The 17,767-nt window shown below is 41.6% G+C and overlaps 1 protein-coding gene across 4 annotated transcripts in view; it reads right to left on the reverse strand.

Annotated features, from left to right (window-relative positions):
• The window catches only part of znf407 (zinc finger protein 407), a 460,931-nt gene that overhangs the window by 162,808 nt on the left and 280,356 nt on the right, over nt 1–17,767 (reverse strand). For all 4 annotated transcript variants that reach the window (XM_068032511.1, XM_068032512.1, XM_068032517.1 and 1 more), the window contains one exon: nt 10,639–10,805. In XM_068032511.1, coding sequence (XP_067888612.1) covers nt 10,639–10,805 — 167 coding nt within the window. The remainder of the gene's footprint in view (nt 1–10,638; nt 10,806–17,767) is intronic.

Here is a 17,767-nt window from a genome sequence, read left to right on the forward strand (position 1 = left end):
TCTCTCTCCACAGATGCTGCTTGGCCTGCGAGTATTTCCAGCATCTATATAAGTTGAACTGTCTGGTGTTAGTTAAATGAACAGATCCGAAACTCTTGCCATTCCCTGATAATTTTTTTCCTTCACATCATTTTTATAGAATTACCCCACCCCACTCCACCTGTCTAGCTTATGTTAAGTGTATTTCAGATTGGTTAAAACAAACTCCTACGACAAAACATGTTCCTGCACAAATTCTGCACTTTGGGTTCAATACCTTAAAGTTCTGGACATCATCAATCAGGGAAAGGAGAACAATCCCAGATTTTTAAAAAAACAAATGTGTTGTAAATTAATCTAAAATTGAAAATACCCTGAATAAAGCACAAGAGACTCAATCATTATCCTTAAGAACAAGATTTGCACCCAGAACATATTTTTTTTTAAAACAGGGAGCTTGACACGCTATAATACACTGGTCTAACACCAACAGGTGCTGGGTTGTCTTCAGAGTTTCTTTTTTTGCAAAAATTCAGGAATGCATCCACAAGCTGAACATAAGTGTAAACAAAATGTAAGCTTGACAAGCAGACCAATGTGAGTACAACAAATACAATTAATGTACTATGTCACGTGTTTGGTGAATCTCCCGGATCTCTGCGATGCTCCAATTCTGGCCTCTTGTGCATCCCCGATTTCCATCACTCCATCATTGGCGGCCATGCCTTCAGCTGCCTGGCCCTAAGCTCTAGAATTCCTTCCCTGAACCTCTCTCTCTCCTCCTTTAGAAAACTCTCTGGCCAAGCTTTTGGTCACCTGTCCTAATATCTCCTTACGTGGCTCAGTGTCAAACTTTGCTTGATAACGCCCCTGTGAAGCGTCTTGGGATGTTCTGACATGGTAAAGGGGCTCTATAAATGTGAGCTGTTGATGTAGCTTTTTTGTTCATTTCATTCATTTAGCTTGTTCTATAAACTCTGCAGAAATGTTCACACTTTCTATATCAAAAATACCTACAACTATTATTACATAGCTCTGTTTTGAAAGCCATTTTTCCCAACCCAACTTCAGATTATAACTCAATAAACATGCCATCATTATGTCACAATTGTTAATCGTGCAATTGTAGACATTACCATGCATCATGGAGTGCCTGCCCATCAATATCAAATACAAAACCCACCACCGACAAATGTGTGAAAGCAAATTCTCCATCAGGTCCCCCAGTATAAACGATTAAAAATAATAAGTACATGGAAGTGATTATCAGGGAATAATCTCATTTCAGGCTTCAGATGACTATTACAAACTATTCAGTTATAGTTTATGGCATCATTTGAACCTTTTGATTAACATTACTGCCTTATAATAATTCCTGTGCGTCTATTATTTGCTATTTAAATCAATTTACAGATTAAAAGAAATATCAAGAGAAAATAATTTTTTGGGATTGGTTGGTTATTGAACCTTGTATGGAACAACTCCACCAACACAAATAATAAAGAGCAGACAACTGTAAGGGGATCCCCTTAGCTGCAATAGCCCAACATTGCTGCTCTGCTGTTTGCCTAATCAATTTATAGTCAAGTCTCCACAGAGCTTAGCAAATAATTCTGTTCACTGAACTAAGTTTAAAGAGTAATTTAGGGATATTTGTCCCCCTTTAAAATGGAGGTTAATTCACTTTTAGGATTTAATGCATCTGAATAATAATTATTTCAACAAGAACAATAATCTATTATTAATCTCAAAATGAAGCACATGATTATATAGCACTAAATTGGAATAGGAGTACAATGTCACTGACTATGAGTTACTTAATTTTAAGTAGACTAGCACGGGCTACTTTTTTTTTTACAGCATGATACATAATGCGAGTCTTGGTCATTTTATGACCAAGATTCTTTTTAAAAGCTGGTCTAAATTGATCTGTTGTTATCACAGCCCACCTTGGCTATGCCATCTCACATGTTTCTTGTGAGAAAAGACCAGTGGAGTAATTGCTCCATTGCCTCTTCAACTCAAGAGCATCTGAGAGCAAATCAGTCCCAAAATTTTCTCTCTAACCTATGCACAGGTATCTCTACACAAAGAATTGGGAATTTAGTGGCATGGGACAAACTGATCCAGCTCACCTGCACTCTTAAGAAGGAGATATTTTACATCGTGTCCTAAAGAAACAAGAACTCAATTTGCTTAGTATAACAAGTGTGCAACTATTGATTTTAAGAGTTAAAACTGCTTACTTTAATTGAAGAGGGAGAGAGAAAAGAATTGTATTCTTACAGAGTACCACTGCGGGAACATTTCCTTTATGTTAATATAATGCAAACTACAGGCATTTTCCCTGAACATTTTCTACGTTTGAATTTAAATGCACAATGACATGGAAACAAATCCTTTATTTTCTATTAGGAAACAGACACTGTCCCCTATCTCTCATTATGGTGCAGACTACAAAATCTAACAACAAAAATCTATAATATTGATTGAACCAAGTCTCCACAATTATTCTTTAGAAGGAAACATTGACGATAAATTACATCTGCACTGGCTTTTCATCTGGTGTTCGATATAAGTGATCTCTGAGGGCAGTCTAGAGACCTTAAATCGTCAACACCCCTGTCAGTGAAGCTAAGGAGGTTTTGGCCTCCCAGATACAAACTGAAAGAAGCTCCCAAAAACAATTCTTTTGATATATAAACACATACAAACGTGTTCAAGATTCAGTTCTTAATGAAATTCAAAGTTTTGCTACTCATACAATTCACGTCAGATATGCTACAACTGTTTTGCACTTTAATGGCATATCATGATTCAGTGTACTGCTCAAGTTCTTTACGTAGTTAAAGCCAGCTACAAATGGATGTTTTTGGGTAAGAATTCAAACAGGAAACATACTTCAAATACTCAAAATTGTTTACTGTATGTCAGATGATATGCTGTTTTACAAGAACAGGAGTGTTACATTATGCAAAGGGAAATGTATTATTTGATTGATATGTTTGGGCTGTGTGCCTTTAACGCCCCATAGTCTAACTGTAATTAGCAAATAAAGCATCGGGTTTGGGTTCCCAACCCTCCAGAAATGGCTTGGAGCGTGGGACTGGGCCAGACAGTTGGAGGCAGAAGATCACGTGACAAAGCCTTCAAGGAATATAGCCAACCAGAGCAGGCAACCCTATTTCAGGTTAATCAGAGTTTAATTGGTTAAAGTTTCAGGTCGATGACCCTTCAAAGGGTCATCGCTCTGAAACATTAACTCTGGGGGAATTTTATGCTGGGGTCTCGACGTCAGCGGAAACCGACGCCGAGATCCTTGCGTTGCCTGTTTTCCGGAAGGACTGCCAAATTTAGTGCCAATCAGGCACTTAAGTGGGCAGCGGCGGGCCTTCCATAGGATTTAGGACTGTGTCACTGGAAGTCCCGCCCTTGGAGAGTTGCCGGCCAATCAGAGGCCAGCAGCTGTAGCGCCATCACGGAGGCAGTGGCTGCTGCTGGAGGTGACTGTCCTGGAGGCCGAAGAGCGTTGCTGGAGCCAGGCCTCAGGTAGGTCAGGGTGGGAGGGGTCTCCTAGGTTGAGGAGGGTGGGACGGTGGTCAGCAGCAAGGGCAGGGGTTTGGCCCTCAGTGGGTCCCTCGTACAGGCAGTAAGCCAGGAAGCAGCCTGCACAGATTTTCTACTGTGTTTCCACTGTGGCAGCAGAGCTGCCCGTCAAACGGGTGGTTGTGGCTGCAGCAGGAAGAGGCCCTTAACTGGGGTTTAATTGCCGGTCACAGGCCTTCCCGCCCCGGACTAAAATTCGGTAGAGGCAGGATGGTAGCAGCAACTGCCCACCTCGCCACCATCCCACCTGATTTTATGCTCTTCCTGCCTCCAAACCTGCTGTGGAGGAAGAGCATAAAATTGCACCCTTTGTTTCTTCCTCCACAGATGCTGCCTGACCTGCTGAGTATTTCTAGCATTTTGTTTTTATTTCCGATTTCCAGCATTCACAGTATTTTGTTCATGTTTTTAGAGTTTAATTGGTGTTTGATGGGGCATTGTTGTTTGCAGATTGGAAGGTTGTGAATTTCAGGCTCCAGATCAATAACAAACTGGCTTCCCCCCTCCGCCCACAGCCCCCCCCCCCCCCAAAGCGGTTTTGTTTCTGCAACAAACGTGATATCTGGTGTGCAGCTCAATTTTAAAATTCTTATTCGTGTGTCCAAATTCCTCCATGGCCTCGCCCTTCCCTATCTCTGTGACCTCTTCCAGCTCCAAAACATGCTGCATTCCTCTAATTCTGGCCTCCTGCACATCCCCAGTTTCCATCGCACCATCACTGGTGGATGTGCCTTCAGCTACCTAGACACTAAGGTCTGGAATTCCCTCCCTAAAACTCTTTACCCCTCTCTCCTCCTTTAAAGCCAGTCCTTAAAACCTACCACTTTGAGCAAGCTTTTGGTCACTTGTCCTAATATCTCTTTATGTAGCTCGGTGTCAAACCTTGTCTGACAACACTCCTATGAAGCGACTTGGGACATTCTTACTATGCTAAAGATGCGATATAAATATGAGATGTGTGATGGATGCATACTAGATTTTTATCTCAGTGTAATATGTGCACTTCACTTGCATATACTGTACCAGAATTTAGATAACGAGTTATTAATGACTGACCATTTGCACCATTCATTTCTCTATTTTAAGCACAATCACTTAACTAATGTATCCCATACTTGCAAAAGAATTTTGCATACACATCACTTTCAAAAAAAAGGGGGGACAGAGAAAGTTCTCTTTTACATTTGCAACAAATCTGACCATTCTTTCATTTGCAAGTCAAGTCTTGCACTTAAACCAAGCATGCTTTCTTCCAATCTAATGTAGTGCAAAAAAAGACTGATGGCTCAATTAATAAGGTTACCACGGATTGCAAAATTTGTTTGGATTCTTTTTTAATATGTTAAAGACAGTCGTACCTTTCAAACAAACGTTTAAAGCAGGTGCCTGGGTTTACTTTAAAAGTTGCTGGCCTTTGCACTTGGAAAACTGCAGCTAATCAGAAGTAAATACCAGGCTCTGGGTGTTCCAGGTGTCAACAGGATGATACTCTGTAAATTGGTTCCAACCATTCAAATCAGCGTCACAGTTTATTTTTTCACAAGTGTCATGATTGTGAAATGTCAGATTCAAAAATGGCTGCATACTAAACATGCAAATGACAATACATAAAAGTGGCACAGTCTATTGTATTAATTGATAATCTGTTATATTTTTGTTTGGCAACATCATCTGCTTTCCTTTTTCAAAGAAATTCAGTGGATCAAGTATGGTCTATCTGTGGGTTCTGTACAGGCAAACAAAAGCCTCCTAATTGTTTGGCTCAAGTATTTTCATGTGAAACTCCCTACCCCGAGAGATATGGCTTAAGATAGTACATTACCAAAAGGCATGAGAACATTGGTCTGTGCCCATAGCAGTCACTGAGAGCTCACAGGACTTCATCCTATTTTGAGAGACTGACAAGAGCGCTGATTAACTGAATGTTATAAATAATAATTAGCTCGTAGTCCAATGTTAGCCTAACTCACTGCATTTTCTAACTGTACTCAAATTTTGAGAATAAATTTGATTAGTTGGTTTCCCCCATCAAATCCTGCAATGCCCTGTTTGAGTCTCTCCAATTCTGTTTCCACGTTGTTCCAGCACTGAAATTGCCTTAACCAAAGTTGCATCCTCTCTGACTGGTGCAGTATCATTCCTCAGACTCTGTCACACCATCCTCTTACAACATCTCTCATCCATTGTCTGGCTCAGTGGGATGATCCACGCTTGGGTCTTAATCTTACCGCAGCCAGAGCATCTCTTCCATTTCTAAAGATTCATCTGTGGCCCCTTCCTCTTCCTCATTTGCATGCCACATAACCTAGGCTAACAACCCTAGTGCAGTACTGAGGGAGTGTTGCACTGCCAAAGGTGCCAAATTTCAGATGAGAATTAAACCAATCTACCTTACCATAGTCTTTCATAATTTTGAACACCTCCATTAAATCTCCCCTAACCCTTCTCTCAATCACAGCTTCTCTAATCTCTCCACATCACTGAAGGCCCTCATCCCTGGTACTCCAGCGAATCTCCTCTGCACCGTCTCCAAGGCCTTGACATTCTTCCTAAAGTGTGGTGTCCAGAATTGGACACAATCTTTCAACTGACTTGAATATTCTCTATTCCCTGTCATTGTGCATATAAAAGAACACGATTACTATTCAATCACACTATCAAAGAACAAAGCAAGTTACTGCTTTGATTAAAAAGCTGACTATATTTGTGCATTTAAGAATGCAGAGTATCAGCTCAGACTGGAAACTTTGCCATATAATACGCTACTAAATGGGGGTAGCCTCAAGGGAGTTTGAAAGCATGGTTGCGAACCAGTCAGAATACAGAAATATTCATGGGAATATTAAATCTGTGATTTAATGGCCCAGATTTTGTTGTCCAAATAACGACAAGGCTAATAGCCCTTTCCGTTATTTATGCATAAATGCTGCAGCAACTTCTGGCAAGGGGCAGAAGAGCGGTTACACAGCAACACAGGAACAGATGTAGGCCATTTTAGCCCCTCGAGCCTGTCCAAGTTGTGCCACTTCGCCATTAGCTTTGCAAACACAGCATCTCACTGTCTGGCTCACCACTGAATCACTGAGGATAAATTTGCACCCGAAACAGACATTATGGCATCACAGCCATTAAAACATGTTTTATTAGTCCTGTATAACATGTATACATGTATGTGTATATAAGCAAAAAAGACACAATGATACACTTGGGAGATGCCAAGTTGATAGCACCCACTGCATTGAATGGAGTGATGTTGCTGTATTTATGCCATAAATACAAACTAAACTTGCTACAGAAAGTTAAGTCTTGTCATTTTAATTCTAAATACTCTTAACGATGTATTAAGTGTTAATTACTGCCAATGAACCTCTCTGGTACTAAATATAGCTATTACAAGTGTTGAGTTTCATTCCTTCAGGTTTTAATTGTTGTTGGAGATTTTTAAAACATCAAATTTGAATTAATTTTTTTGAAAAACTTATTCTTTGTCTCTTTTTCTCATAATCCAATTTTGCTTTTCATTTCTCTTTCTGTATCTGATTTAACATTGAATTTACCCTAATTTACTCCAGTTAATTCACCCTCCTTCTCAGTCCTCAAGCTATTAATTTCACAATCGTTCAATCGGATTGTCCATCTCCTTAACCAGTCGCTTGCCCTGTCCACCCAGGTCCCCGATGTCCTGATTCCATTCACTGCAATGTTACCAGCTTGCAATTTCAGCAACTTGTCGTTCAAAAAATTTATAAACCTAAACATGTAAGGGCAAGTCGAACCAATGGCAGATAGCATTAGGATGCCCTGTCACAGCAAATTTTGGCCTAATGGTACGCTACTCTAGGAAAAGATGAATGATTAAACACACCTGTATAAATTAAGTGCCGAAATTATTCCTACTGGAGTGGGATTTGGGGTGGTTACAAGAATAATCCATAAAAAGTGTACATCAGTATTAAACAACCTAATGAATGTGTTGAACCATTTCAGCACCAATTTTGAAAAAACTAATGTTGCAACCTTTAATAGATATATTGGATTAATGAAGAAGGGAGATGGCTCTTTCTGAGCCTTCAGCCTCTTTTAGGTTACTCTGAAATTTCTGGAAGTTCTGTAAATTCAGAGAACACTAATTGCACAGTGATACTAAGACTAAGCATTGTAATCTGGGCATCAATATATTAAATTGACACATGTGAATTAGTGGCGCTGTTTAGCTGTAATGGGTGCTATCAACTCGGCATCTCCCAAGTGTATCATTGTGTCTTTTTTGCTTATATACACATACATGTACACATCTTATACAGGACTAATAAAATATCAATTTTTAATGGCTGTGATGCAATAATGTCTGTTTCGGGTGCAAAATTATCCTCAGTGATTCAATATAATCTGAAAGTTTAATTACACAAAATTAAATTCATTATCTTGAAAATAAAATGTTATTTTCAAAGATAATGGGGAGAGGAAATGAATAAATGTGACAATGTGTGTGTTTTAAAGAGCTAGCACAATTTGCCAACAAAACCCTAGCAGAACTGAGACAGATCTAGCCAAGAATAGACATGATCACAATACACTAGGTGGGGGTGGAGGACAGTGGGGGGTAATTTTAACCCAACTGTCTGGGCAGGGAACCCACGAGATTAGGTGAAATGCCAGTTTAACATCCCGCTTGATATTGGCTTTGATGGAGAGTTAAATTAGGTGGGATATAAAACCAGCAGTCCGCCTGAGCGTGTCAGTCTCCCAATGCGTGGGTTATATTAAAGTTGTCCCCAAGTTTCTGAATGTGTGTGGAATCTCTAACAAATAATTATGAACTTATATTCCATTTATATTTGCTGTACTTTTATTTCCTCTTTTGTCAACAGTGTCTCAATCAAGTGGGTATTGGAAATATCAGAGTATTGGTGCAAGGATCTCAGTATTGGCTTTACTACTCGTTGTGCTGTTATAAAGTGATGGTTTAAAAATTTAAGCTTATGATGGCTAATTTTCTGTGAAGCCGCTCACTTTAGGTCGAGTAACCTGTAGTATTTAGAGCCAAGACAAATTTAATTAGGCGCTGACCATTATGTCTTATTTACTTTACAGTCCTGCCTCCAGTGGCAGTCCCAAATATTACAGCAATGCTGGATAGTGTGCTAAGCATTTCTGCTGTTTCCAGAGCCTTCAATGTGTTTCTAAAGCACTGGTTACTTTGGAACTTCTGGAAGAAGGACCACTGTTGGTAGGAATCTTGAGCACAGCTACACAGGAGATGTATCCTTTTTTTTTTATTAGTTTCATGGGACGTGGGCAGCGCTGGCAAGGTCAGCATTTATTGTCCATCTCTAACTGCCCTTGAGAAGGTGGTGGTGAGCTGCCTTCTTAATCTACTGCAGTCCATGTGGGGTAAGTATACCCACAGTGCTGATAGGAAGGGAGTTCCAGGATTATGATCCAGCCACAGTGAAGGAATGGCAATATATTTCCAAGTCAGGATGGTGTGCGACTTGGAGGGGAACTTGCAGGTGGTGGCGTTCCCATGTATTTGCTGCCCTTGTCCTTCTAGTTGGTAAAGGTCACGGTTTTGGAAGGTGCTGTGAAAAGAGGCATTGTGAGTTACTGCAGTGTATCTTGTGGATGGTACACACTGCTGCCACTGTGTGTCGGTGGTGGAAGGAGTGAATGTTTGTGGATGGGGTACCAATCAAGCGGGCTGCTTTGTCCTGGATGGTATCGAGCTTTGTGAGTGTTGTTGGAGCCACACCCATCCAGGGAAGTGGAGAGTATTCCATCACACTCCTGACTTGTGTCTTGTAGGTGGTGGACAGGCTTTGGGGAGTCAGCAGGTGAGTTACTTGCTCCAGAATTCCCAGCCTCTGACCTGCTCTTGTAGCCACAGTATTTATGTGGCTGGTCCAGTTCAGTTTTTGGTCAATGGTAACCCCCCCAGGATGTTGATAGTGGCGATGGTAATACCATTGAATGTCACTTCTGTTGGGGTCAGCTTGCCTTTACAGACTAGGAATGTTGTCTTTTTTGCCTGCCTACTTGTTACATATTTCCTTCAGCCACTGACAGGGTCAGAAACAATTTTTGTGAACTGCTAACTAAAAACAACTCTGCATGTCAAGATTAAAGAAGCAAAGATGTTTTCATGGTGATTCCATTCTGCAGAATCTGCCCTGTGATGTAAACAAGGAAGATTCTACAATGCCACAGCAATTCTGCAGAAAGATTTTAGCTAACTACATTCTAGGAATTAGCTAACAAAGGCTCTCTCCTGTTCTCAGGACTTCACTGCTGAGATGTTTCCCTCTGTAAATTTGAGGTCATCTAAAACTCTGTAGCCATATCCTGACTCACACCACATCCCATTCACCTATCACTCTGTGTTTGTTGACCTACACTGGCGCTGGGCCTCATCCTCATGTTCAAATCCCTCCATCGCTTTGCCCCTCCCCATTTCTGTAACCTTCTCCAGCCCTAAAACCCTCTGGGATCCCTGCACTTTCCCAATTCTGGGCTCTTGGGCATCCCTGATTTTAATTGCTCCACCATTGGTAGCTGTGCCTTCAAATGCCTTGGCTCTAAGCTCTAGAATTCACTCTCCAAACTTCTCAGTCACTCTCTGCTCCTTTCAGATGCTCCTTGTATTATAACCTACCTGTTCGGCCAAGCTTTTGGTCACTTGGCCGACTATCTCCTTATGTAGCTTGTCAAATTTTGCCTGAGAATGCTCCTATGAAGCACCTTAGGCCGTTTTTACTCAATTAAAGGCTGTACATAAATTCAATTTGACGGTGAAGCTCTGCTTTAGCCCTCAAAGAACTAACAAAACAGTGACAGAAACGAACAAAAGAGAAGACAAATTTCCATGTGATTCAAACTTTGTCAATACGGACTGGTTGGGACAAAGAGCCTCTGTCCAAGTTGCAATTTCTATGTCACCTCGATCATAAATGAACTAATTTGGATGAATTCAAAGTGCAGTAGAGTTTCCTTTTTCGAAAGGGACATTGCTGACAGATTAAACAACTGCTTTTCTCAGCCTGCTAAAGAGCAAACCTGTGTGAGTCCTGAAGTGATCTCGCATGGCAGATGCTGTGAGGAAGGAGTAGTGACACGTCAGCCAAGTGCATTTGAATGGCTTCTGGCCCATGTGAAGCTTCTTGTGATTGGTCAGGGCCCACTTCTCTGTGAAAGTCCGGTCACAAATTTCGCACACAAATTTCCTGTTGCAAAAAAAAAATAAAACATAAGGAGCAGGAAAAAAAATATTGCACGTACATAATACTGCCACAGCATTTAAAAAAATGAACTGTAGTAACTGCACAGACTTTCTGCAGACAGCATTGCAGGCTGGGCCTGTCACGTCTATATAACCAGGCATTGATTTTTCTGTCGAGACCCAGTACTTCAGCCATTTATTCTCTGCTCTGCAGTTGGACCCAAAGGGTTTGAAAAATTCTGTTACAGTCCAGTTGCCCCTAAGGCAAATGTGAGAATAGATTTCACCTGTACAGTCCCCTCACTTATCCAGGGAGCGTGCTGTCAGAGCAAAGGCTAAATGGAAAGCCATCCACACAAGGTTACTCAACCAATCACGCCAGTGTGAACTTAACCACTGCTACGGCACACACATTAATACTTTCGGTACAAAGCCTGGAATTACAATCACTGCTGAACCGTATCCCATTTCCACATCTTTGCACGATGACTAGACAAACCTCAATAGGCTTGACTCCATGTGGTAAAAGGCATTGATTAACTTGGTGCTGTTGCCAGATAGGCTGCCCTGTCCCCACGAGATTTACTGGGCTGAAGTAACAAGAGTAACAACCATGGTTTGTTACGGAATGTGCAGTATAAATATTGTTGTATCTGCAAATCTTCCTTTCCAGCAGTGCATCATATATAAATGGCTTTTCAATGGTATTTCACAGTCATTAATGGAAGATGATTATCCCATGTTTTTTTATTGATAAAAATATACCAAACATATAATATTTATATAAAAAGCAAATAAATCTGGAAAAGAAGTGATGTATAGCATTCCACACCCTATAGTGTTGCTGAATACAACTACCGCCTGTTCAGCACTAGCAGTAAGAGGAGATGAATTTAAAATTCTGTCCAGCTACTCGAGGAGTAATGGGCACTTAAAGTATTTTGTAACAGATCAGTGCTGAACAGCTGGTTAAAAAAACTACCATCTATCAATATTATAATATATGAAAAACCTGAAATTGCACAGCAGATTGATCAGCATAAGAATAAGATAGCATAGCCTTCTCCCAAGATTCGTACCCAAGATGTTAAGCCATCTTTTCTCTTGAAGCTGTTCACTGGTCTGGTGTGCATTTCCAGCAATTGCAGTTTTACTGGTTGCCTTCACAATTATTGGTACCAAATCCTTCCCTCCTGCAAACCCCAACATTAAAGCTGTCTATGCAACTGAGTAACATAGCAAGTCCTATAAAAAGGGTGGTAAATACCAAAGAACTCAAGCCAACTGCACAGGATTGCACATAATTTGAGAAAGTCAACAAAACAATACCTCACAAAATCTTTAGGTTATTCCATGGGAGAACTACAAACAACTTATATTTATATTGTCCCCTTCAATATAATAAAGCGTCCCAAGTTGCTTCACAGCAGTGTTATAAAACAAAATATGACACCAAGCCACATAAGGACATATGGAGTTACATGACCAAAAGCTTGATCAAAAAGGTAGGTTTTAAGGAGCGTCTTAAAAGAGAAAAGCGAGGTCGAGAGGCGGAGCGGTGCATGGAGGACATTCCAGAGCTTGGGGCCTTGGCATCTGTAGGCATGGCCACCAATGCTGGGGCAATTAAAATAGGGGATGCTCAAGAGGCCAGTATTAGATTAGATTAGAGATACAGCACTGAAACAGGCCCTTCGGCCCACCGAGTCTGTGCCGACCATCAACCACCCATTTATACTAATCCTACATTAATCCCATATTCCTACCAAACATCCCCACCTGTCCCTGTATTTCCCTACCACCTACCTATACTAGTGACAATTTATAATGGCCAATTTACCTACCAACCTGCAAGTCTTTTGGCTTGTGGGAGGAAACCGGAGCACCCGGAGAAAACCCACGCAGACACAGGGAGAACTTGCAAACTCCACACAGGCAGTACCCAGAATCGAACCCGGGTCCCTGGAGCTGTGAGGCTGCGGTGCTAACCACTGCGCCACTGTGCCGCCCTAAGAGAGGAACACAGATATCTCAGAGGTTGTGGGGCTGGAGGAGATGACAAAGATAGGGAGGGACGAGGCCATGGAGGGATTTGTAAATAAGGATGAGTATTTTAAAATCAAGACGTTGCTTGACCGGAAGCCGATGTAGGTCAGTGGCGCAGGGCTGATAGATTAACAGGACTTGGCACGAGAAAAACCGGGCATCAGAGTTTTGGATGACCTCAAGTTTACGGAGGGTAGAATATGGGAGACCACGTCTGAACAATGATCGGCAGGAATGGATCCTCTGGTCCCACATGCATCACAATACAGACATTCCCCACCCACCCCGGAGCCATGTGATATCCTGGGATAAAAACCCAGGGGGGAAGGGAGGAAAGCAAAACGGAAAATTCATATCTGACCCCCTTAGGTGATCAAAACTACATCCGAGTGTATGCTGGCCCTGAAATAGCATGGAGTTAAAAAATACTTATGAAAATACCTGATGATGTAGTAACAAAAAGGAAGGGAAAAACCCACAAGTAACTGCAGCAAAATCCTGCGTAAGCAAAAACTTACACAGGTATTCAAAGTATTAGGGAAAAAAAGTGATAAATTGGTCTGTGGATTACATATTTTACAGTTCTGTTTCACGAGCATCTGCCATTGTAACACATAATTACAAAATTATAGTTTAATGAATGGAAAGAACCAGCAAAATATTCAACAGCTCAATTCTGGACTTATTCTGTACATTTAGTTAAAGTATAATGTTTCACTTCCAACTAAGAAACCAATTATATCTACACACATACAGACACATTATCAATGATTCATGTCAACAGGCACTAAAACTACCAGCCACTGATGTGACAGACGACAGCCTATGGCTGGGTGAAATCTTTTCGATTTTAAAATGAATTGACTCTAAGGGTAAAATAAAACAAATATTGATTGCCATTTTTGAGCTGGAAGGTAAACGATTGCTCCCTCAAGTTACAAAAGTGACCTTCAGTGTATAATAATGCCTTTAGCTATTGGCTTTCAGCTTCAGAACACGCTGCTGGTCACTTCTGTGACGCTTAGGTTAACTGAGTACTTCTGATTCTCTGCGGTTAATACGAGTTCACATATACTATTTCAGTATTTTTGCCTCTTCTGCTACCGGGGGCGGGGGGGGGGGGTGGTAGGCTAACTTCAAAAAGCACCCTTATGCCATGGGCCTTATTTTCTGCGCGCCCTGAACTGCCATCCATCAGATGTCACTTATGACTTTGGTTACTACTTGCTTTGGTTCTATGGCAGGATGTGAAACTTGGTTGGAGGGATTCAAACATGACATTGCATGAACTTAGGAGGTGGCACCATGTTTAAGGAGCTGAGAAAAAAGATAGAAGATGGGTGATAGTTTGCAAGCACAGAGGAATCGAGGGAGAGATGTTTGAAGGGGGATGCTTTGTTGCATCTGCTGCATCCTTTAATATCAAAGGAAACAGTGTCTATGTGATGGCATAGTGAACATCAGGCAATTTCTCTATCCTCATCACAATAAATGAACATATTTCAAAGGGTTTTTAAGTAAATATGACAGCAAGTGTTTTTAAAAAAAAGAGGTGTGCACAAGAGAGAAAGGGAGTTAAAATGGCAATGCTCTGATTTACACCCACATTGCAGCTTTTCTTTGGGTTCAATGAACTTCAGAAAGTATATTAAGCTAAGCTACTAAGAAAAAAAGACTTACATTTATATATTGCCTTTCACAACCTCAGGACATCATGGAGCACTTTACAGCCAATGAAACACTTTTGAAGCATGCAGTCACTATTGTAATGTAGGAAATGCAGCAGCCAAATTGCACACAGCAAGCTCCCACAAACAGAATTGTGATAGTGACTAGATCATCTGTATTTTCTCGTGACATTGATTGAGGAATAAATATTGGGCAGGACACCGAGGACAACTCCTCTGCTCTTCTTCGGAATAGTATCATGGGATCTTTTACGATCACCCGACAGAGCAGGTGGGGCCTCGGTGTAATGTGTCATCTGAAAGACAGCACCTCCAACACTGCAGCACTTTATCAGTACTGCACTAAGAGTGTGCGCCTAGATTTCTGTGCTCAAGTATCTGGAGTGGGGCTTGAACCCATGATCTGGCTGTATTTTGGTGACAACTGGAAAAAGTCAATGATGATAACATCTATCATGAGTTAGGGATTCTAATTTCTGACAACCACGTGAAAGAGGAAGAAGAGAAAGCTACAGTGAAATGCCAGCAGGGACTTCCTTTCCTCATGCTAGTTTGATATAATTTAAGAAAAACAAGTTGAATTTTTAAAGGAAGGAAAACCTCAGTGAAACAGGTAAGAAGGGTGGACAAGATGGAAATGGAAGAAGGAAAACTGATGGCAGACGAGGAGGGGTGACTGGTCTTTTGTTATCTGTCCTCTGGGGAGGGATGAATGTAGGATTAGGGCTAAGGAGATTGACAGTTGGAACAAGAATGAGGGGAAGATACAGGGGCTGAGTGGGTAGTTCAAAGGAGAAGAGTGAAGGAGTGGTAGAAGGGGGAAATGGGTGGTAGGAGTTGGTGAAAAAGTAAGGAATACAATGGTAGTAAAAAGAAATACTTGCATTGATGTAGCACCTTTCATGACCACAGAATGATCCAAAGCACTTCACAGCCAATGAAGTACTTCTGAAGTGTAGTCATTGTTGGCATATAGAGGGACATGGCAGGCAATTTGCGCACATCTCCAGCAATATAATATAGATAAGATATATACTCTATATTTCATGATTGAGGTACTCTGCATTGAAACCACAGATACATAGGAATTCCTGCAACTACAACACTCCCAATTGGACTCTTGAATATGGAACTCAAGTCTGAATATCAGGCGTTTATAATGCTCTCACTTACTCTTTCCCTACACCTCTATTCTTAACTATGTAAAGGCATCACATAGGGACGTAAAGTTATTTTGATGACTAGAAAGAAAGATTGGCATTTATACAATGCCATTAATAATCTCAGGACATCCCAAAGCACTTAACAGCCAAAGAGGTACCTTCTGAAGTGTATTCAATGTAGGAAACGCAACAGTCAATTTGTGCACAGCCAGGTCCCACAAAGAGCAATGTGATAATGAGCAGATAATCTGTTTTTCTTGAGTGATGTTGTAAAAGGCCAAATATTGGCCAGGACAATGGGGAAAACTCACCTGCTCTAGTTCGAAATAGTGTCATGGGACCTTTTACATATACTTGAGAGGGCACACAGGTCTTGGTTTAACATCTCATTGGAAAGAACGCACCTCAGATAATACAGCCCTCCCTCAGTACTGCACTGGACTGTCAGTCTATAGATTTTGGACTCAAGTCTCTGGAGTGGGAGTTGAACCCACAACCATCTGACTCAGACGTGAGAGTGCTACCAACTGAGGCAAGATTGGCCCACAGTGTAAACAGTGCTGCAAGCTGCATACAGCTAGAAGCACAATAAACCAGTCACTGTATGAAATAAAAGTTTCACTTAGAGTTCTTAAGCCAAAGCTGGACTTGGAATGCAGCAGACACAAAGGGCTGGATGTTACAAAGCCCTCAACATCGGGATCCATGGCGGTGGCATGAAGATTGCCCCGGATGAGGCCCGCCACGGACCTTGACGCCAGCAGGGCCCAACCCGATATTACCGGCGGGGGCAAGGCCTCGTGGTGGCTGCCCTGCCGCTCGGCGACGGGACCACCTTTTAAATATTTAAATAAATTAACTCACCTGAAGTAATGAGTTTCCCGTTGCCTCCAGAAGTACCGCCGCGATCTTCACCCTGGCAGCCAGCACTGCCACGCCTTCGGATCCCCGTCTGGGGAAACGAGGCACAACACTGGTGGGGAGAGGGGGGAGGAGGGAAGTTTCTCAGTGTGGGGGGGAACGGGGTCAAATTAGCGCCATGGGTGTAGGGAAGAGTGGGAAGGGTTATTTTTAAAGTTTGTGCAGTTGTGAAGGGGGAAGGTCAGATAGTAAAGGTAAGTGTTTTTGGGAGGAAAGGGCAAATAATTAATTTAATTGTTGTTGGGGGGTTGGGAAAGGGGCAAAAGAGATATATTTATTTTATTTCATGTAATCTATCTTTAAATATTTAAATTTACCAGTAGGGCTGACAGCCCTTTAAAAAGGGCGTCAGCACCTGCGGCAGGTGGGGGCAAAGCCCACTCTGGCTATTTAAATGAGCCGCCGCGCTTGGAATTGTGGCGGCTCCTTGGCATGCAGCCCGCACGGGTTGGCCGCCATTTGGCAGGTTTATAAATTCCAGCCCAAGGCGGCCAAAAGTGTGAGGAAAAAAAGTAATGCTCATCATTTTACTTTTGTATGTTTAAGATAATTTAATGGATTTAGGGGTGGGAATGGCACCCTGGTGAAAGCAAGAAAATGAGGTTGGGCTATTTTGATAATGTGTCAAGATTATTGGGGTTAGTACCAATATTAGTGTTTGGGAGACTAACTCTTTCAGCAACAGGAAAAAGATTCAGGTGGAAAACACTAAATGCTTGACAACTATTAACATATTAAGTATTTATTATGGGTCAAATATAATTCAGTTATGTGGAGAGGCTAGAGAAGCTGAGATTGAGAAAGTTAAGCAGAGATTTAATAGAGGTGTTCAAAATTATGAAGGGTTTTGATGGAGCAAATAAGGAGAAAAAGTTCCCCTCCAAGTCACACATCATCCTGACTTGGAACTATATCACCATTCCTTCAATGTCGCTGGGTCAAAATTCTGGAACTCCCTTCCTAACAGCACTGTGGGTGTACCTACCCCAAATGGACTGCAGCGGTTCAAGAAGGCAGCTCACTACCACCTTCGCAAGAGCAATTAGGGGTGGGCAATAAATATTGGCCTAGCGAATGGTGCCCACATCCCATGAATGAATAAAAAAAACGAAGAGTCAGTAACCAGAGGACACAGATTTAAGGTAATT

The sequence above is a fragment of the Heterodontus francisci genome, chromosome 5 (genome assembly GCF_036365525.1).
Source record: "Heterodontus francisci isolate sHetFra1 chromosome 5, sHetFra1.hap1, whole genome shotgun sequence".
NCBI classification, from domain to species: domain Eukaryota; kingdom Metazoa; phylum Chordata; class Chondrichthyes; order Heterodontiformes; family Heterodontidae; genus Heterodontus; species Heterodontus francisci.